At 52.8% G+C, this 20,923-nt stretch overlaps 2 protein-coding genes across 4 annotated transcripts; one reads left to right on the forward strand and one right to left on the reverse strand.

Annotated features, from left to right (window-relative positions):
• The first annotated feature begins 10,214 nt into the window (after positions 1-10,214).
• Positions 10,215-13,721, forward strand: SNX22 (sorting nexin 22). 3 transcript variants are annotated; one of them, XM_082647528.1, is made up of 7 exons: positions 10,215-10,295; positions 10,673-10,756; positions 11,185-11,289; positions 11,774-11,868; positions 12,259-12,291; positions 12,524-12,591; positions 13,060-13,721. In XM_082647528.1, exons 1-7 carry the CDS (start codon positions 10,221-10,223, stop codon positions 13,179-13,181), a joined length of 582 nt encoding a protein of 193 aa, XP_082503654.1. In that variant the 5' UTR covers positions 10,215-10,220; the 3' UTR covers positions 13,182-13,721. The 3 variants fall into 3 exon arrangements, with proteins under 3 accessions (XP_082503654.1, XP_082503655.1, XP_082503656.1); XM_082647529.1 differs by lacking the exon at positions 12,259-12,291; XM_082647530.1 differs by lacking the exons at positions 11,185-11,289; positions 12,259-12,291.
• A 102-nt stretch (positions 13,722-13,823) lies between these two features.
• On the reverse strand, positions 13,824-20,418 carry PPIB (peptidylprolyl isomerase B). The gene is made up of 5 exons (XM_082647570.1): positions 20,232-20,418; positions 19,393-19,506; positions 18,387-18,480; positions 14,896-15,080; positions 13,824-14,169 (listed from the first exon to the last, which is right to left on the reverse strand). The coding sequence occupies exons 1-5, from the start codon at positions 20,364-20,366 to the stop codon at positions 14,047-14,049; spliced, it is 651 nt and encodes a 216-aa protein (XP_082503696.1). The 5' UTR covers positions 20,367-20,418; the 3' UTR covers positions 13,824-14,046.
• Between the last annotated feature and the right edge of the window lie 505 nt (positions 20,419-20,923).

Consider the following 20,923-nt stretch of genomic DNA (forward strand, 5'->3'; position numbering starts at 1 on the left):
GTCTGCCAGGTTTCCCTTTCTAAATTTACTCTTTTCCCTTTTGTAATTAACAAGTTATTTGTGGGGAGATACTTTGATATCATGTAAATATTTTATTCCTCATCCAGTGTGATTTTCTCACTCCATAGTTTCTTCTACATTTATTGTTTGGCATTCTACTTCTAAAGAACAGCATTTTTCCTTCCTATTTATTAATCTACTTGTTTATAAGTACGGATCAATGGATTCCTATTTACTCAAAGTTGCAAGCCATTGCTTTAATTTGTTTTGATTCTCAAACTGTCCCAGATTTCTGGCCGGCTCTTGTGTCTTTTTAATATATCCCCTTCATTTTTTTTTTTTTTAACACTTTCTTACTTTCTGGCTTAACAAGATGTTTCAGGCTTATCTTGTATCTTCCCTGCCCCAGCCGTGGAATCAGCCATTTCTCCAGGGAATCTGGATTCCTTTTAAAGGAGAATGATATTTAGAAACCTAGAGCTGGGTGCTGAGTGTGCCCATTGCTACTGGGATGTCATTGCTTCTAGGCTCTTGGCAGACAGAGCAAGGAAATAGCTACAGATAAAAATATATGGAAATATTGAGAGAGATGGAGATAGATGATATAAAGAATTAGATATTAAAAATCATGAATCCACACTGATATTTTCAGTCTAGCTCCATAAAGTTTATTCTTATCTTCTCCCTTTCCATATTTGTAACTCTTTTCTCCAGACTAAATTTTAAAACTTTCTCCTTGCTTTGTTATGTTCCATCCAGTGATCATCCTGATGTAAGTCTGTTTTTATTATTTCCTTGGGATGGGCTCCCTTCTGGTTTCAGAACTTCCTCCTCGGCCTCCTATCTCGAGGCTGATAGGGCCAGCTGTCTTTGGGGCCTGTGCATTTCTGTGCAGAGCTTGCGGACATGGAAATTAAGGTCAATAGCAGGTTAAGTGTACTGGGCTGTATGGGGGGGATAGTGCCACGAAGATGGAGTCATTCCACCTGGGGACTCAGGATAAAGAAACTGGAGAAGGGGATGTTTGAGCTGTCTTAAAGGTGAAGAGGTGTTTGCTTCTTCTGCTGGGACCATTCTGCCTCCCTGTGTCGTGTAGTGGGAGGTGGGCACATGTAGGGAAATGCAAGCGGCTCGATGTGGGCAGAGTTAAGTTAGTGGATGGCCCACGGAGAGTGACGAGCAAGAGCCGGATCACACAGTGCCTGTGACCTGTGGGGCACTTTGAACATTATCCTGCAAATGTGGGGAGCTCCTGGAGGGACCTAAGCAGGAGATAACATGGTCACATTTGTGATGTAGACATATCAGAAGGTATGAGACTGGAGGCAAGGAGAGCCTGCCAGAGTGCCGAGGAGGGCCATAGTGATGGTGCTGGAGCTCAGAGAGAGGTGGAGGACCTGGCGAAGAGCCACTGTGGTCTGGCCACCGATCTGATGAGAGGCCCAAGGGAGAGCATGGTGGCTGGCATGAGCCGCCAGCTTCTGGCTTGGATTTCAGGGTAGACGGTGAAGCCTTTCATGACATAGGTAATACAGGAGGCCAAATGGGTTTGGAGCAGATGGGCAGGAAAGCAGAGGGCACAGCAAGTGCTGACCGTGTCAGAGGCTCCTCTAAATGGGAAGGGAGGACTGTGCTGAGAGATGCGGGAGATCCAGAGTGAAAGCTGGCTTTGATTTATTTAAAGGTGGGTCAGACCTAGCATGTTAATAAAATTCAGAGGAGATAAAGGGAATAGCCATCAGCCCTGTCTGGGAGTAAATGCAAAAATGCACAGAGCAGGGAGCCTCGCTGCTGGGTGTGGCTGGGGAAGAATTAAAATGTTCTCAGATAGGAATATCTAGTTTACCTATTTTGAGTCAAGTGGTTTAGAGAAGAGGTATGGAGATGAGTCTTACTTCTCCTGCTTCCCCTTGGGTTATTTCCCCCATGAATCTCTGGGCTCTGGAGTCCTGAAGGTGAGGGTTTAGAGCTGGAGGGACCCCAGCGAGGATGAGTAGTCAGTGACAGAACAAACGCAAGAAGTAGAAATGATCGGAAGTGTCACACGTAGAGATATTTGTAACATTAAGCTCTTTCCAGATGCTTTTCATTGTGAATGCATCTGTAGCTGAGAACGCTAAAGAAAATAAAGAATGCCTGTGCGGCTCAAATTTTTAAAAGCATGAGAAGATAATGGAAATCTAAAGATGGGGTCAGGAACTGGTTGAGGAGGGAACATGGTGATGGAAGGAGTGTCCTTTGCTGAACGTGCTTAGGGCCCACATGGGATTGAAGACCATGGATTCTGAGGGACAGCAGGCCCTAAGGCGGTGGGATTTTCCCCACCAGTTCAAGCAGCCTGGGGGTTGAGAGGAGGGGAAGGGGAAGAGAATGGTGATCCCTCCTGCAGCAAGGAAGGACACACCTTTGCTGCAGTTGCCACATGACTGAACCGGACACCCGGTCTTCAGAGTCACTGGCTAAGATTCTCAGCTCCACATTGGGGAAGAGGCAGGCCTGAGCTCAGAGTTAGAAATGCACTAGAACAGCTTATCCCTGTCTTCTGGCCCCGGGGTTGGTGTGACATCTGCCAATGTCTTGTGATACCACTTGTGTGGTTTAATGTTGGCTCTCTCTGCCAAACAATAAAAATTCTGTAATATTTGATTTGGGCCTTAGAGTATCAATAGGAGCTCAACTGCTACAAGGGATAGGTTGAGAGGAGGCAGGTGACTGAAGCACAAAAAGCAATTTAAGGCATAAAAAAAATTAGACAATAAACTCTCCAAAGTGGAACATGTTTATCACCCCATGGCCCCTGAAAAGATCTGGGCTTAAAATAGGTGCCAGATATCAGTAGGTAACTGTTGAGTGATCTCCAGCTGTGGGCTCTGCCACCTGGCCTTCACAGCCTTCTGTGAGAGGACCCCAGCTCGCCTTTTCCTGTTTATCTCCTAGTCCTTCACAGCGGTGCGCATACCTCATGGAAACGGATTCCACATATGCCCCTTCCTTCCTCACTCTGTGTGGCCTAAGAAGTCTTTATTAATACTGGGCTTTGTTCCTGAAGCACCCTATCTCAGTTCCCATCCCTCCCTTCAATCTCAGCATTACACCTGTCTGAAACAGCCAGCCTTCAGTATTGTGGATAAGAGTGTGAATAAATAGAGATGAGGGCATTGGTTAATGTGTCAGAACATTCACTGGGGATTCCCATAGACACCTCTAGAAACCAAGTCCATGAAGAAGACTGTGCAAAGAGGCCCATCATAGCATTGTTTACAGTTGTAAAATTTGAAATCAATCTAAATGTACAGCAGGAAGGGATTAAATGAATTATGGTACGTAATTAGATATTATACAGCCATTGAAGATGATATATAGCTATATTTATTGACAAGAAAAACTCATTTTTGAACGAAAGTAGGTTATAGAATTACATGTATGATATGGTCTGCATTTATATAAAATTATATATATATGGGAAGGATGTTGATCGAATTGTTAACTATGGTTGCCTCTAGGGATGGAATTTCGCAGTATTTAAAATTTTTATACTATTTGATATTGCTTGGAATTTCTGTGTATTACTTTTATAATCGTAAACATTAAATAAAGCTATTTTCATTATGGGAAAACAATCCACTGCATCCTTTTGAGGCCTACTTTATATGTACATCTCTGGGAAGCTTTCTTTGATCTACTCTTCACCCGCCCCCGACCCACACTGGAGTGGGAGTCCTGCCTCCTTTATAGCTCTTGGCATGGCACTTTGTCATCCTCTTAAACCTCTGGTCTTTCTCGCTTGTGTTTGTTATGTTATCTCATTAGCCTCCATGGCTCTGAACTCCTTAAGGTCATGGATCATGTTCCTACTCATCTAGGTGCCGGCCTCCACTTCCAAAGGCAGCCTCAGGGGGAAGTGACTGCCCTTCAGCTGTGGAGATTACTGTTTTACGAGCCTATGGGCCCAGATCTTGGGGTTTTTCACGAGATCCAGAAATCAGGCCTGATTTGGGGTTCAGTAGGCTTTGCTCTGGTTGGCAGGATTGGTGCTCAGTGTTCCAGGTGGGGCCTGCAAGCGGGGAGGTGATAGCCACTTGCTCCACTGCTTGCCCCAGAAAGGCCTCCCCCCTTTGCCTTTGTCTGTTGTGGAAATGCCCCTCTGGCTCTGATGACCAGACCTCTGGGGCAGAAATCCCCACAGCCCCACCACCGAGGCTGCTCAGAGGAAGCCAGCTGCTCAGCCTCTGGGTCCAGAAAAAACCCCAAAGAAAAACCCTGTCCAAACTGAGATAGGACCTTTCCCTAAAGGGATGTGACGATTGTTTCCAAATGACTGCCCCCTCCTAGCTTCAGAGCTCTCAGCTTCCTCTTCCATTATGAGTGACAGTGATGATGACCATAGGGGCCCAGTAGCAGGTGTCCCCTTGGGAATATTAGCAGCCTCACCAGAAAAAGATGATGAGGCATGTGGCAGCCAGGAACACATGCAGGGCAGCTTCCAGACTGCCCCGATAGTCCCTTCCCACCCCGGGACCTAATAACCAAGAGCTGCCATGCGTTTAACACCTACCCTGTGCCAGCAGGCTCAGGGCTTTGAAACTCATCCAGCACCACTGCTCTGCCAGGTGGGCGTCGTTATCTCCATTAAAAGACTGAAGCTTAGAGACCTTAAGCAGCTTGCCCAAGGTCGCACCAATCTGCTTGACTCGGCTTGTCTGCACCCCCATATGCCATACGATACAGTCGGGGATGGACAAGGAGGACCTAGACACTAACCCACTAAGTTGTTTTCTTAAAGACCTGAACAAATCCATGGAGCAGGCCTGTCAAGGAGAAGCTACCCACCTGACCTTGTAGGCATTTGAGCTTCTCTCACCCTGTGAGATACTCTCCCCAGATGTGCTCAGTGTGTGGCAGGGGCAGAAGCTGGAAGACAGAGAACAGCTTGGGTGAGTAGCTGGGGACCATTAATGGCAGAGAGTAAAAACTCGACTTGCTGCGAAACCCCAGACAGTATCCAGGGCTAGAGCCGGTGGAGGTGCATCTCCATTCCAGACCTGGAGGCCTCTCAGCTTCCCTGTTGTCCTTAGTTCTTAGTCCCACGGCTTCCTCCATGCTTAAGTCCTGTGACTTGAGGGTACCTGAGCATGTCTTTATTCCTTGAGCCCTGGTGCGGGCGCACCAGAAGGGCAATCGGTTGGTCCCCTGACATACCACCCTAAAGGATGTTAGGAGTTGTAGCGCCAGAAAAATCTCCCCGGGAAGCTGTTGCCTCGAAACCGGGTGGCTGGAGTGGTCTCTGCAGCTCCCCCTGCTCTGGCCTTGCATCCTGTTGTCTGAAGCAGCTGAGCTGCCTCTGTCTTCTGGGCAAGAGGCGGGGGGGCTCCTAGGATTGACACTGCTGGCTGGAGCCTACCTGTCCCTTGGGAAGCCGGGCACCAGTCTAACGGGGGGTCAGACTTTGCTCTCAGGGCTCAGGCAGGACATGCTTGTCAGAGGTGCCTTCCTAACACAGCCCTTTCCACAGCCCACTTCTCCCTTCCTCACACCTCAGTTTCCTCATCTATAAAATGATGAATTTAGACTAGCTCAGTAATTTAAAATGTTGTGGCAGCAGAACTAATTTTTTAGACATCTGTACCAAAGTCCAATATTCACAACATAAAAATTTTTATTTTGATTATTATTATTTCAAATTTATAAGATGTACTTATTAAGCAGTTAGTAAGTGCTCTGAGGCTGTTAGGATGAACAGGATGGTTGCTGATTTACACCAACCTGTGCTTCTAATTCATTCTCTTACCTGTTTTTGGTTGCACAATGAGAAAATCAGGAAAAGCCTGATCACAGAGTTAGTAGTTGGAGTAACTAATGTTTGTTTGTTTGTTTGTTTTTAAGCTAACCTTGCAACCTCAGGATACTGAAAAAGGAATAGAAGAATTTGCTTTTGTTGTTTCAGAGATGAATCATTAACAATATATTGGACGGACCATATGTAATTGGCAAAACCCCACAGTTTTGGCCTGCAAAAACAGCGAATTCGTATAATTCAGTCGAATAAGAATAGCTAATGTTTATTTCCTGTGTGCCAGGCCCCATGCCAAACACTTTGGAAGCATGATGTCACTTAGTCTACACACAACTCCCCGTGGTACAGGTAAGGACGCTGAGGCACGGGCATTGTCAAAGGTTGCCCTGGCGACCAGAACCTCCAACTCCAGCCCCCATCCCAGCAGTCCAGGCCCAGCCTTGCCCGGGGTTAATGGGGTTCCAGGTCAGTCCGCCTCCGCCCACCCGCGGGGAGGGGAAAGCATCCAGTCTCTGTGCCCAGCGGCGCCCCTCTGCCCGCCCGAGGCCCAGGAGCTGTTTGTTTTCTTAACGGGGTTAACCAAACCTCCGGAACAGCGCCGGCCGCCCAGTAGAAGCCGAGCCCGTGAAAGGGGCTTTGTGTGAGGGCAGTGGAAGGTGAGGGCCGAGCCAGGGCGGAGACGCGGTCCAACCCACCCGCGCGCCCGCGACCAGGCGGCCCCAGGAGAGGAGGCGTGTCGGGGGTGGACACCTCTGCCCCCAGCCCTTCCTGCCCTCTGCTTGGCCCTTGATCCTCATCTCCAGGCTTCACGTCTGTACAGTGGGGCGAGAATGGCCCCCCTCCCTGGCAGGGCTGGTGTGGGCGTCAAGAGACAGGTGTTTACAATGTGGCCCCCAACCAGGAGCATAAGCATCACCAGCGACCTTGTGGAAAACGCACTGGGTCAGACTCCACGCCAGGCCTATGCATTCGGAAAACCCCGGTTAGGGCCGTGTAATCTGAGACTGGAACTTAGATCACTGTTCACATACTGAGAGGGCCAATGTTTAAAGTATACAGAAAACAAACTTTTCCTTTGACTGTAATAACTGCTTTGGAGCGTACATCATGTCACGTGTTCCTCTTTACAGGAAAATATTCTCCATAAGTTGTTTTATCTCCCCAAAGACATAAATGTCTCCAGGTCAAGGATCTTGTTTTTCTTCATTTGGATCTTCACTCAGGTCTGAATGAAATGCTGTGGAATAAGGAGCTGCAGGTTTACTACCAAATGTTTTACGAGTCAGGTGCATCAAATCTCCCTCTATAAATGGGGATGAAAATCCACTGATTTGAGACTTCTCAGGAACAGCTGAAAATCAAGTAAGTGAATGAGGTGGATGATGGTCTTCAGAGAGAGAGAGAGAGAGAGAGAGATAAGAGTCTAACTCTGAAGGTAGGAAGAGGATTTCTGTTGTTATCCCTCTGCAGGCCTTCCTGTAACCCTTCAGCAACCCTGCTCCCTTCCGGCCTCTTTCCCAGGCCTTCCCTCCTCTCCCTAGCCTTTTCCCAACATCCCCCTCCCCCACTGATTCATACAGTCTTTCAATCAACAATGCTTCTTGTGAGCATCTACTACATGCTTGGCACCATGGTGGCAAAACCCTGACAAGAGACCATGCCCCTGGCTCACTGGTACTGAGTCTGGGGGCCGAGTTGGGGACACCAGGGAGAAACAATAAACAAACAGTAACAGTAATATTGGAATGAGTGCAGAGACAAGGTGCTATGATAGGATGGTCAGGAAGGAAGGTGTCTATGAGAAGGTGAGTTTTAGGCTAAGAATTAGAAGTTTTAGGCAAAGCCCACCACGTGAAGAGTAAGGAAAAAGTGTTGCAGGGAGGGATTCCCTGGTGGCACAGTGGTTAAGAATCCACCTGCCAATGTAGGGGACACGGGTTTGATCCCTGGTCTGGGAAGATCCCACATGCCGCAGAGCAACTAAGCCCGTGCACCACAACTACTGAGCCTGTGCTCTGGGGCCCACGAGCCACAACTACTGAGCCCGTGCACCACAACTACTGAAGCCCACGTGCCTGGAGCGCGTGCTCCACAACAAGAGAAGCCATCGCAGTGAGAAGCCCGCGCACCGCAACGGAAAGTAGCCCCCACTCGCCGCAACTAGAGAAAGCCCGCATGCAGCAATGAAGACCTAAGGCAGCCAAAAATAAAAATTTTAAAATTAAAAAAACCCCCACAAACCTTCTAAAAAAAAAAAAGTGTTTCAGAGAGATGAAACAGTGAGTATAAATGTCCTGAGGCAGAAAGAGTTCGTTAGGTTTGAAGAACTGGAAGAATGTCGCTGTGGCTGGAGCCCCATGCATGAGAGGGTAGGAGAGAAAATGAGAGATGGGCTGGGTCATTTAGAGCTGTGTAGACTATGGTGGGGAGGGCGGGTTTTGTTTTAAGCACAACGTGAAGCCTTTGGACGGTTTAAGCAGATGCCTTGACGGTCTGTGCTACTAGGTAGAGAGTAGACCTTGTATGAGGGAGAGAGGCAAGGAAAAACAAGAGAGGTCCATTAGAAGATGTGGCAGTGTTCTGGGTGGTAGGAATAGAGACAGAGGCAGACCTTCATTAGGATGGGCGACCAAGAAGTTTAGAGGTTTGAGGGTCCTAGAAGAGGACTCCCTGAACAGCAGACAAGGAGAGCAGGGTCCCTGACTGATGGGGCCCTAGAGAACAAGGGAGGTAATGAAACACCAGCACTTCTCCTCATGGTGGATCGTTTCCCTTCCAGGAGGTTTCAGCTTCCTGATTCTGAGGCCCCTGTGAGATGGAATTTGGCGGGGGGAAAGTGTGGAACATAGTATTGGTGAGACCTGCTTGCCCCCTTATGGGGTCATCCTCTCAGCCTCTCTCTGGGGGCAGAGCTGGGAATGGGGAGTTTCTGCTCCAGCTCAGAAACACCTCTGCACTAGCAAGGGAGGGAGGGAGTCAGTGGTCCCCCAACCCCAGTTCCTAAGACAGGTTCTCTGCTCCTTCCCACCATCAAGCTTTCTGCTGGGGTGAGCTCTGGGAGGCAGGGGCCTCGCCTTCCTCCACTGCCCCCCAAGACTATCTGGGGAGGAGTCAGTGGAGTGGAGGCTTGTGCTGAATGGGAAAGCTCCCTTAGGCGGGTGGGGGAAGAGTGCTGAGAGGTGGGAGCAGAAGCCTCTCCTAGCACAGGAGGTGAGAGAGTTCTGGATTAAATCCCGTCACACACCCAGAAAGACTCTGCCAGAAGAGTGGGCAAGGGCAGCCTCGTGCCACTTCCCACAGTCCCTCTTCCCCATCCATTGCCCTGCATACCAACATCACCCACCTGTGTTTCCAGGATGAGCCCACAAACTACCATTTTCCTAATACCTACTCTGCTGAGGGCTTAGCAGGCATTATCTCACTCAGTTTTCGTACACTCTCCTGAAGGAGGCATATTATCTCAATTTTGCAGATGAGCACAGATCTACACAGTTGGGGAAACCCAAGCTGTCTGACCGCTAAAGCAGAGCCTCTGTCCCTACACTGCCTCTCCTCCGCCTGATGAAGGTTTGGGCTGAAAGATGATTGAAATGGAGGAATGGATTTTTAAAATGAATGAATGGGGACTTCCCTGGTGGTCCAAAGGCTAAGAATCCGCCTTCCAGTGCAGGGGAGGTGGGTTTGATCCCTGGTCTGGGAACTAAGATCCCACGGGCCGCGGGGCAACTAAGCCCGCACTCCACAACTAGAGAGACCGTGTGCTGCAACTAATGAGCCCGTGCGCTCTGGAGCCCACGCGCTGCAACAAAGAGCCTGCCTGCCGCAAAGAAGACCAGATGCAGTCAAATAAGTAAATATTTTTTTAAAAAATGAATGAATGGGGCCTACGAATGCTGGGGGAAGGGGGACATCAAAGCCAGAGTGCGTCCAAGCTTTACCCCAGGCCGCGCTCCCAGGGTCCACGTTGAAGGTGGAGGGAAGGAGATGGGGGTGCAGCCTGGTCCTGGGTAAGGGTGTGAGGAACGCAAGGAACGCCCCTGGTTGATCTGGGCCCAGCCTCCCTCCTTGCCAATGCCCACAGGGGCTTACAGTCCTTAGCAGGCGCTCGAATAAGAGCAGGTGAAATTTGGCTCTCCCGCATTCCTGTCAATCACTGGGGACTCGGTGAATGTGGACATGTTGACAAACAGATGGCTCTCTGCCGAAGGGTCTCCATGTACTGCGACCCCACTAGGCTCAGTGGGCGGTGCCCGCCTCGCGCCATCGGGCTCCAGCCTAATCAGCCCCTTGCAGGACCCGGCGGCGCTGGGGAACGCCCTGGGCGGGGCCAACGTGGGGGCGGGTCCCGCAGGCACGAGGAGGCGGGGTCGGCGACGCCGCGGTCTCTGGTCGGAGCGCGGAGAGTTCGGCTGCAAGCGGCGCGTGCATGCTGGAAGTTCGCATCCCGTCGGTGGGGCCCGAGGCCGAGGGGACCCGGCAGAGCCCCGAGAAAGGCCACATGGTGAGCGGGGGCAGTGGATGGGAAGGGGCGCGGGGACCCGCCGGATTTCCCTGCGTCAAATGCAATGCGGACCCCGCACCTCGGGTTCGGGGTCCGAGCGCGGCGGCCCAGGACGTCTGGGGACACGCTGCCGAGGGTCTCTGGGCCGCTTGGACTTGCCAGCCCCGCCGACGGCGGTCCCGGCTCCTGAGGGACTGACTGCACGGAGCAGAGCCCCCCACTGTGTGGGGACTTGGGAGGGTCCCTGGAGAGCAGCGACGCTCCCAGGCCGCTTTGCGCCTCTGAGGGCGGAGGGTGGGTGCGTCGCCGGGAGCTGGTCCTGCTGCACCAACCCGCCAGGCCTCACGCGCACCCGGCTGCCCTCCTGCGCCCGCCAGGTGTTCCGAGTGGAGGTGCTGTACCACGGGCGCAGACACACCGTGCAGAGGCGCTACAGCGAGTTCCACGCGCTGCACAAACGGGTGAGGCTGCGCCCACCACCGACAGACCGACCCCGGCCCGGCTCCTTCCCAAGCCCTGAGAGGCAGGCAGACGAGCTGGCGGGCCCCAGCCTCTGCCACCCCCATTACCGGGCCCTAGAGAGCTCAGGTCGTGGGCACAGACCTCCCTGCGGGCTGCGGAACGTGCGCAAAGGGTTAGGTCCCACGTGCTGCCCGTGCCCCTGCGCGGCTGGTCTGGCGTCGGGCGTCTTGGGGGTGGACGGGGGTGTTGGGGGCGCCTCTCGCCCTTGTCCCAACCACTGCTCACCACGCGGGCGTGTCTCAGGGTACAGCCTGAAGTTTGGGGGTGTGGGTGGCAGGGAGGACTGGGGAGGGCTCTTGGCTAGGATGAAGTGAGCTTGAGGGCTCAATCGGGATGCTGTGATCGCACTGCGGTAACCTCCTGGCAGATCAAGAAACTGTCCAAAGTGCCCGACTTCCCCTCGAAACGCCTGCCCAACTGGAGGACCAGAGGACTGGAGCAGCGGCGGCAGAGCTTGGAGGCCTATATCCAGGTGTGTGTGGGTCTCACTCTGTTGCCTCTCAGCCTGCTGGACCAGAGGTGTGACACCAGCAGAGAGGTGCGGGGGACTGGGGTGAAGGGGACCTACATTTTGGCCATGTTCTAGTACTTCATCCCTCTCTGAATTGGTAGGATTGAGTGAGGTAACCAGGAGGCAGATAGTCCCAGTTAAATGAAGGCTAGCTCTCTTTCTCCAGGGTGAGATCCTGTGCTGCCCTCCTGATAAGGGTGGAGATCCTTCCCCCCCTCTCCCACACGGTTATGCCCAATTGCAGGCCAGGCAGGCTTCGTGGGCCAATCTGTATAGTCACCCAGGGCCAGTGCTCAGAAGGGCCCTAGCTTGGTTTAATGCTCTGCTCTGGCTGTCTTGAAATTCTTTATCATTTTGGAAGGGCCCACGTGTTTTCAATTTGCACCAGGCTCTGCGTATTACACAGCTGAATCCGATTACAGGTTGCCTCTGTTCTCTTCTCCAGGGCATCCTATACTTGAACCAGGATGTGCCCAAGGAACTACTGGAATTCCTGAGTCTTCGCCACTTGCCCATAGTCCCCAAGGCCAGCAGCTGGGGGTGAGCATCTCTAGAGGCGCTTGGCATGAGAGGGGCCCCAGTGTTGTGGGGACAGGGGCTCTCTGCAGCCAGCAGGTGAGGAAAGGTTTTAGAGGTCAAGCCCCTTTCCTTCTTGTATCTGCCAGGCCCTAGCCTGGTTCTTCCTCTTTAAGACACACCTCCCCAGTAGGCTTTCTTGACCCCTGTGGAGGGGCTGTTTTCTGAAGAGCCGTGGCTACCCCGGGTGCCTCCCGAGCTGAGTTTGTTACAAATAGAAGCAGCAGTCCCCTGGGAGGTGAAATTCTGGGCTTCCGCATCTCCACCCCTGCCACACGCACCCCCCCCCCCCCCCCCCCCCCCCGCCAACCCCGGGCATCCCCAGGCAGCTCACAGCCTCTCTCTTCTTTTCAGCGCCCTGGGGGAGTTCCCGCCCGGCAACAGCAGGCAAGTCCAAGTCCCTGTCTGCACTGGGTTCCTGCTGCCCCCTCGTGGCCATACGCCAGGGCCTGAAGCCTCTGGCCTGTCCCCGTGCTCCAGGTTTTCATGTTGTTGCCTCCTGAGCCCACTTCCCACTTTTCCTCTGTGGGTCCTTGGTGATCTCAGTCCTTAGTCTCCACCCAACCTGACACTTTTCTCTGTTTCCCCCTCCACTGTTCATGACCCCTTTTCTTCCCAGCTCACAGCTGTACCACCGGCCTGTTATCAGCTTCTGCATGGATCCTTATATTTGCATCCCATCCCCAGGTGAGGAGGTGCCTCTGACCCATAATCCACACTTAGGGCCCAGGTACCAGGGTGGGAGTGAGGGTGAAGTTGGTATTTCTCAGCTCGCAGGACCCCTAGGCAGCATCTCCCTCCTACTGCCCCCCTTTGGGGCCACACCTCCCCGCTGTTCCTGTGCCCCTGTAGCCTGCTTTGTATTTTCCTCCAGGAAGTAGATATGGTGAAATGAGCTTGGCTCCCCTGGTCTCCATTCTTTAGCAGCCTGGCTTTACCAAGATGTGAACAGAATGTGAACTGGGAATGCCAAGGCCTCATTTGAGGTGGCCAGCTGCTACCTGCTGCCTTGGCAGGGACCCCTGTTCTCGGGGAACAGGGGGTGCTGAGCCTATGAGCAGGAGCTCAGGGAGCTGCAGGCCTGCAGCCAGGCCCACCCCACTTCCTCTTGCCCTGAAGCCCCTACCCCTTACTCCTGTTTTCCTTCTGTCCTAGAGCCTCTGCCCAACGTGGTGGTGAACGGTGTGCTCCAGGGCCTCTATAGCTTCAGCGCCAGCACAGCTAAAGCCCAGCCTGAGGCTGCCTGTCACCCTGCTCCAGTGCCACCGATGCCCTGACCAGTCCAGAGGGCTTTAGGCCACCTGCCAGGACAGTCATGGACCTCAGTCCTCTGAAAGGGACATGGGCTGGGTCAGCCTTGGCCTGGACCCCGGACTCACCACCCTCCACCCCTCCAGGCTCAGAACTCAGCTGCACTGGTGTCTGAGGTGGTAGGATCCTGCAGTCCTAGAGCCCAGGGGCCAGGGTGGGGACAACAGAGGATAGGGAATAAAGGGAGAATTCCTTTAGAATGTTCATAGCCCACCAGTTTGGAGGTGGGCTATGAAAAGGTACAGGTGTATTCCTTTACCTGTCAGGAGAAAGGCGTGGCGGGGACATGCAAAGGTTGAGGCACAGTGGCTAGCCAAGTTCAGAAGCAAGGGGCAAAAACTCCTGCTTGACATTTTGTGCGTAGCACATTTTTCTGTGAATGTCCAGATCTGTTTCCCCCTGCCCTCCCAGACTTGTGTGGCCAGTTGGAAATGTCTGGTTTGTGTTCATCTCTCCCTCATTTCTGGAGCATTTCTGGAGGGAAAGGGTTCAGGCCGGAACCCAAGGAGGGGACAGGCACCACTGCCACAGGAGCCCCAGACGGGCTGGCACTGGACTTAGGGTCGGGTGGGGATGCCGGAGGCCCCAGAACCTAGCCCATACGCAGATTATAAAAAAACACCTTTTTTTTAATCGGTCAGTGTTTGTTGGTAGGAGTTTGTTACAAAACTGGGCCCGCGGGCCCGCAGAATGTGGGGGGAGGGGTCCGCTCCGTCAGACGCCAGCACTACGGCCAGTGCAGCATGGAGCCCTGTGGCGGGCTGTCTTCACCCCCAGGAGGGCAACAGGGCCACACAGACAGTCGCTCAAAGGGAAGAGGTCCCTGGGGCCCTACTCCTTGGCGATGGCAAAGGGCTTCTCCACTTCGATCTTGCCACAGTCTGCGATCGTCACGTCCTTCAGAGGCCTGTCCCGACCGTCTGTCTTGGTGCTCTCCACCTTACGCACTACATCCTGGGGAGGAAGGCAGAGTGTCAGGCGGTCTGCTGGTCGAGGGAGACGGGCCCCAGCGTGTGGCCGCGAGGGCTGAAACCTGCACGTGATGAACAGCGTAGAAACCACGAGGCACCAAAATCCTAAGGGCATCGTGGCCGGGCGCCAGCCCAGGGCAAGTAGAACCCAGATTTGACAACAGGAGGATGCAGTAGTTTCGATCCTCTGAAGTATGACCCAGGCTGGGCTAGGGGTGAGGAGGGGGGCGGCTGGGGAGAGGGTGCCAAGAGACTTCTCCGGGACAGCGTGTTCGGCTGGGCCCTGTACAACCGACGGTGGTGCCAGGACATGCCTGAGGCTGCAATTGTGCAGCCTCACCGAGACCTCCTGGCCGGCCTCTGCCTGGGGCCTGGAGGGCTTTAGAACTTGGAGGCAGGACTTCCCTGGCGGCCGAGCAGTTAAGACTCTGGGCTTCCATAGCAGGAGGCACGGGTTCGATCCCTGGTCGGGGAACTAAGATCCCGCACGCTAGACGGCATGACCAAAAAAAAAAAAGAACTCGGGGGCATAGAGAGAGAGGCTGTTTAGTCTCAATTCCCCCCAGGTTTGTAGAAATAAACACTGGTCAGAATCTGTACATTCCCTTCTGGGAAAGGGATAAAATATATGGATCCCCTGCCCTGGGGTCTGTGTCAGATCCCTGGTCAGGGTTGCCCAGGGTTATTCCCTCCCCCCCACCAAACTCACCATGCCCTCTAGAACTTTGCCGAACACTACATGCTTGCCATCTAACCAGGCTGTCTTGACCGTCGTGATGAAGAACTGGGAGCCATTGGTGTCTTTGCCTGCGTTGGCCATGCTTACCCAGCCAGGGCCATAGTGTTTCAGCTTGAAGTTCTCATCAGGGAAGCGTTCACCGTAGATGCTCTTCCCTGGGAAGAAAGAGTAGGTCAGGGGAGCTGGGGGAGCCCCAACGAAGCAGATCTTAAGGGCGAGGATTCCAGAGGCTGAACCTGTCCCCCGTGCCAGGCCAGGCTCCAGTGGAGTACAAGGACGTACAAGCTGTTCCCTTCCTACCCTCTGGCCCTGGAGCCAAACCATACTGACAGCCCAAGTGGGACATGAGGCCAGGGTGATTTAGTGAATAGCTCACACAATGATTACTTTGAGAATATAGTTTTATGACTTTCAAATAAGGCACATAAAAACTACCTTGGCTGTGGCCTGCGAGGCCTTCCATAGGGACTTGCTTTAGTGGAGGGAGGTGCTGTGCAGGATGCAGGGGAGGTAAGAACCCTCCAGAAAAGGAGGACTAGGGCTTCCCTGGTGGCGCAGTGGTTGAGAGTCCGCCTGCCGATGCAGGGGACACGGGTTCGTGCCCCGGTCCGGGAAGATCCCACATGCCGTGGAGTGGCTGGGCCCGTGAGCTATGGCCGCTGAGCCTGCGTGTCCGGAGCCTGTGCTCCGCAACGTTAGAGGCCACAACAGTGAGAGGCCCGCGTATCGCAAAAAAAAAAAAAAAAAAAAAAAAGGACTGCTGTGGCTGACCAGCTTTTCTTCCTAAGAGCACAAATGATATTGAGGACAATCCAAAGCAGGAAGAGAGATGAGTGGGGAGGGGCAGGGAGAAGCAAAAGAGAGGGGCTGCCATTTGAGTTCTGGAAAGTCAAGAGCCTCTTATCAACGCATGAACCAAAATAAAAGGTGGCTCTGAGTGTGTGTACTGTGTCTGTCTGTGGAGGGTCTGTGGCCAGCATACAAGATAGTGGAGCCGAGAGGATCTCTACCCCATTCCAGAGATCCTAACCTAAGTTCCCAAGGCTGGTTCCCGGAGAAATACTGCAAAATACTGCACCCTTCTTTGTCCCGGTCCTCTCCTAGAGATTCACACTGTGCACTAGAGGCCCCAAGAAACCCAGCAACAAAGAAGTAATTCTCATTTTGTTTTACCCAACACCTTTCAAACTTATTTGTGTACAAAACCTTTTTCCTCTTCAATACACGTATTTCCATCCTGTGGTTCCCACAGAGTGGAACCAGGTTGGGAAGCTGTCCTAGACTGATGCTGAGGAGGTATTTCTGATTGTACAGTAAGTGGGAAGTTTGAAAATCACCTGGCCAGGAAGGACTCAACCAGACAGATAAGGAGATTGGGGAGCCTCTTTACATCAGTTTTATATTACTTGTTCTACTTCACCAGGAGATCACGGCGCTGTGACGTTTTCTAACAGCATGACAAGGAAGACTTGTTCCCCCTTCCTATCAAAGAGAGAATAGTTTTGGAGGGGAGTAGTGGGACCAAATAAAGCAATTTTAATTTGTAATGTGAAATGCGAAAATAAAACTGTCAACTCTTTTAGTTTTTTTTTAAGAAAAGAGGATTCCCATGTGAGAATCCTCTTTGTGCATCTCAGTGAACTGCAGGAATTCAACTACTGCTGCTATCCAGAAAATTCCCAAGTCTATATCCTTAGCTCCAATCACTTTACCAAGATATAAGGAGTCCCAAACTTAAACGGATAGTGAAGGTTTTAAACTCAACATACTTTGTCATCTTTCTCTCCAGACTTCAGTTATTCTTTTGACATTTGTTTCCTCCGCACGTTGTCAGTGTTGTCCTCACCCCCATCACGGATCATCCTTTTCTCCCATTCCTGCTACCCCCGCTGCAATCACGGCTAGTGCTCAGAGTGGGAACAGTGTGCCAGAGGGCTGGTGCAAGCATGAGAAACATAAAAAACCCACCCTGTAAGGCAGAAGCTAAGAGCCCCATTTCAAAGATGAAGAAACCGAGGTACAGAGGTTAAAGGCACCCCAGCTGTGAAGTAGCAGAACGGGAATTCAAACCAAGGTGGTCTGGCTCTCGAATCTCTGCTCTTACCCACTAGGTATCCTCCCTGGGTTCAGGCCCACATCGCCCGACGCAGGGGCAGCTGCACCAACACCCCTGCCAGTCTGCTTCTCCTGTGTCCATGTCCTGAATCTGCCACATTATTATCCCTCAAACTCCTTTGCGATCAGGCCTTGCTCCCATTCAAGTCTTCAGCGGATCCTCACTCCGTGGAGGACAAAGCCCTGGGTCCCTGGCCTGGCCACGGCCCGCCACTCTGGGTTCCCGGTGGGAGCTTCACTTCCATCCTCCTGACCCCACCTTTGGCCAAGTTCCTGCCGCAGACCAGACCTGAGCTCACGCCTTAACCCTGCCTCTTCCCTGCCCATGCAAATTCTCCCCAGCCAGATCTGTCCCCGCTCAAATCTGTCCTCACGTTTACGAGGCCATTTCCTGATCACCTTGGCGCAAAGTGAGTCCTTTACTTGTCAGCACTTTGACGGCGGCTGACTTTACTTACCACTCGCTGGGCACTACGCGCTCAACATCTCACCTCACCCTCCCAGCACCCACAACTCTTGCCACTTACTCTACAGAAGAGGAAACTGAGGTTCAGAGGACTCACTTGCCTGAGGTCACAAAGTAAGAAGGTGGCAGACACCCAACTGTGTGTGACTCCACGATTACAGTGCTTTTGTATCACGTCTGCTTTGTCTTTGTCGTCCAGCTAGCTATGACTTACATCTTGTATTATGTCACTTTCATAGTGTTTTCTCCTCGTTCTTCCCACCTCGACGATAAACCACTTGAGGACAGAGCCTGAGCCCTAAAAGGCTGTGTTACAGCCCATTTGTGACTTTTCAGGTACTGGAAGTGAAAGGGAGTTGCCGTCCCACTGGTTTTTGCATCCTCAGCACCCACCACAGAGCCTGGCCCAGTAAATATTGATCGGTGGGGTGAGCTGCAGCTGTGTCTAAAGGAACCGCAGGCTGTGCACCCAAGTGTGGTGAGACCTGTTGGTTAGTCCAGGCTGTCTGTCTGTCCTACGGTACAAGTAGCGCAGGTGAGACTGCCAGCGCTTGTCAAGTGGTCTCTGGGGGGAGACTGCCAAGGAGAGCAATTTCTCCCACCCTTGCTGGGGCTTTCAGGGCCGCCCACACAAGCTTTGCATGCCTGACCTAGAATCACCTACAGGTGTTTCACTTTGCTCCCTGCCCCGCCCCGCAGGGCGTACTGCGAGGCAAGTCACCGAGGCTGTAGGCCTGGATCAGTTGGTCTGCCAGCTGCGCGAGATTCTCTTATGTCCACCTGAAACCCATTCCTCCCTCTCCTTTGTACTGGGTTCCCTGGCCCTCCCACCTTGGGGGCTGCACTGACAGACCCCTCTGCCCAGAGGATTTGAGGTTACCTCCAGTGCCATCTCCCCGGGTGAAGTCTCCACCCTGGATCATGAAGTCCTTGATCACACGATGGAATTTGCTGTCTTTGTAGCCAAATCCTTTCTAGAAAAAGGGATGAGAAGGTGAGAAGGTGGCATGAGGCACCAGGCAGACATTAAATAGGCCCTGCAGGAACCCAGCCCACAACAACAACTGCTCACAGAAGAGAAACCCCTGCTGGCAGATTCATCCTTCAACGTGCCACTGGGTGACCAGTAATCAAAGGCCAGGCCTGGAGCACACAGATCCAGGAAAGGCTGTAAGACCGCCCATTTCCTCTGCCTTTATACAAGTCTACTTCATACATAATGCCTCCACCTTTCCCCTCTCGTTTTTTCCTAATCTAATCATAGGGAGAGAAGCAAGAAAACTGACCAAAAAAAAAAAAAAGTTACCTGCTGACCCAATGGGAAGTTGGAATACAGACTTTCTTTTTTTTTTTCTGTATGCGGGCCTCTCACTGTTGCGGCCTCTCCCATTGCGGAGCACAGGCTCCGGACACGCAGGCTCAGCGGCCATGGCTCACGGGCCCAGCCGCTCCGTGGCATGTGGGATCTTCCCGGACCGGGGCACGAACCCGTGTCCCCTGCATTAGCAGGCGGACTCAACCACTGCACCACCAGGGAAGCCCCAGACTTTCTTAAATGGGGCATTCATTTCCTTAAAACCTGGAAAGCTCTGGGCCCCTCACTCTGGTGCAGAGACCACAAACTAGTTTCCCTGGATGTTTTCTTTGGTTACTGCAACGTCTCAAAGATGAAAAATTTTCTCAAAAAAAAAATTCTAATTCTGGATTTAGTTAAAAAAAACGGAGAAGATATGATAATCCTGGGTTCCCAGTGCCAGAGAGCATAGCTGGTACTCCGTGACGGCCACTGCTATGGGTGGGCCACGCTCTGCAGTTCAGTTTGCCGCCAACCCTACTTGCCAACTCCGCTGCCTGTGAGCTTGGCTACCTCAGCTCTAGCCACTTACCTCTCCTGTAGCCAAGGCCACAAAATTATCCACTGTTTTTGGAACAGTTTTTCCAAAGAGACCGATGACCACCCGGCCTATATCTTCATCTCCAATTCGCAAGTCAAAGTACACCTGAGGAAAAAGACAATTTCAAACTTAACCTCTTAAAAGGGTCTTTCCTAGGGAACCGAGGGCCCAAGAAGCTACCCGGAGGATGCGAGAAAACAGACCCATATTTTAAGAGCAGTTTCTGAATCTGATTTTGGTGGTGACAAAAACCCCATGAGAATCTAATGAAAGCTCCATTTGTTTACACTCTCCTTAGACTACAGGGTAACAACCTTTGCTCTAAATAAATAATGGGCCCAGATTCTAAAACTTAACATCAAAACACCATAAAGATGGGAGCCTAAGCACACCACTCAGGTGTAAACTATTACATTGCTGTGCTTTGTAAATGAAGTGGCTAAAATCTGGCCTACGTAGAGAAAAGACCGGCAATCTGGCAGGCGTGATGTTTCACCATTTCCTCAGCACTGTTGGGTATCTGCAAATAGGCAGCTCTGAGTCTGCAACGCCGGCCCCAGCTAGGCATCCTGGGCGCCAACGCCTGGGTCAGGGCTGGGCTCTCGGGGAGGGTCCGGGTCATTCTCCAATCTGAATGGGGGAGGACGACCCAGGCGCCAAGAGGCCACGACAGGGAAACTAGGGAGGGGTAGGGCCAAGGCCGAGGACGCCCAGGCCCGAGCTCTGGGACCCGAAATGCCTCGGACATGTGTGACCAGAGGCGCCAAGGCCGGAACCCAGGCGGCGGAGGGCAGGCCTCGCTAGGCAGGTCTGGAGACGGGAGGCTGGACCTTAACAGTGACTTTGGGTCCCTTCTTCTTCTCATCTGCAGCAGAAGGTCCAGGCAACAGCAGGAAGAGGACGGAGCCCACGATGAGGGCGGCGACGAAGAGCACCTTCATGTTCCGCTCCGAGAGCCGCAGCATCCACCGGGAGAAGCTAGCGCGGGCCTTGCTGCCGAGGCTGGAGGAGGGTAGGGGCGCGGCGACGTGGGCCCGGCTCCTCCACCGAGCGCAGCCGGGGGGAACCGGGGCTCCTGCAGGCCTCCTAGCGGGAGGCAGGCCCCATTTCCCCCTCTGGTTGGGAGCCAGATGGTAGGTCCCCCTGGGGGGCGGAGCCCGGCTCGCTGACTGGGCGGGCGGAGACGCGGGCTCGTGGGTGGCTGCCACGTTACTGTGGCCTCATTGGCTTCACAGCTCGTCGACGCCCACCAACAGGAAGGGGATGAGCGGAAGGCGACGCCCTCTCCAAGAGCCCCGGATTGGGCTTCTGAAGAGGCTACCAGCCCAAGCGGAGAGACCCCATGGCCCGCCGCGCTTTTGTGGGCGTGGAAGTCGTTTGGCAGGTGGTGACCGAGGCTTTAGGTTAGGAAGTCTGTGGATGGGGCTGAAGACACTTGTCGTTGTCCGTATTGGGCCAGTCAAGGGTTAGTCACACCGAATTGGGTTTAAATGTGATAGCCTCCAAAAACTCAGGACACGTT

The sequence above is a fragment of the Grampus griseus genome, assembly GCF_964374135.1.
Source record: "Grampus griseus genome assembly, chromosome: 2".
NCBI classification, from domain to species: domain Eukaryota; kingdom Metazoa; phylum Chordata; class Mammalia; order Artiodactyla; family Delphinidae; genus Grampus; species Grampus griseus.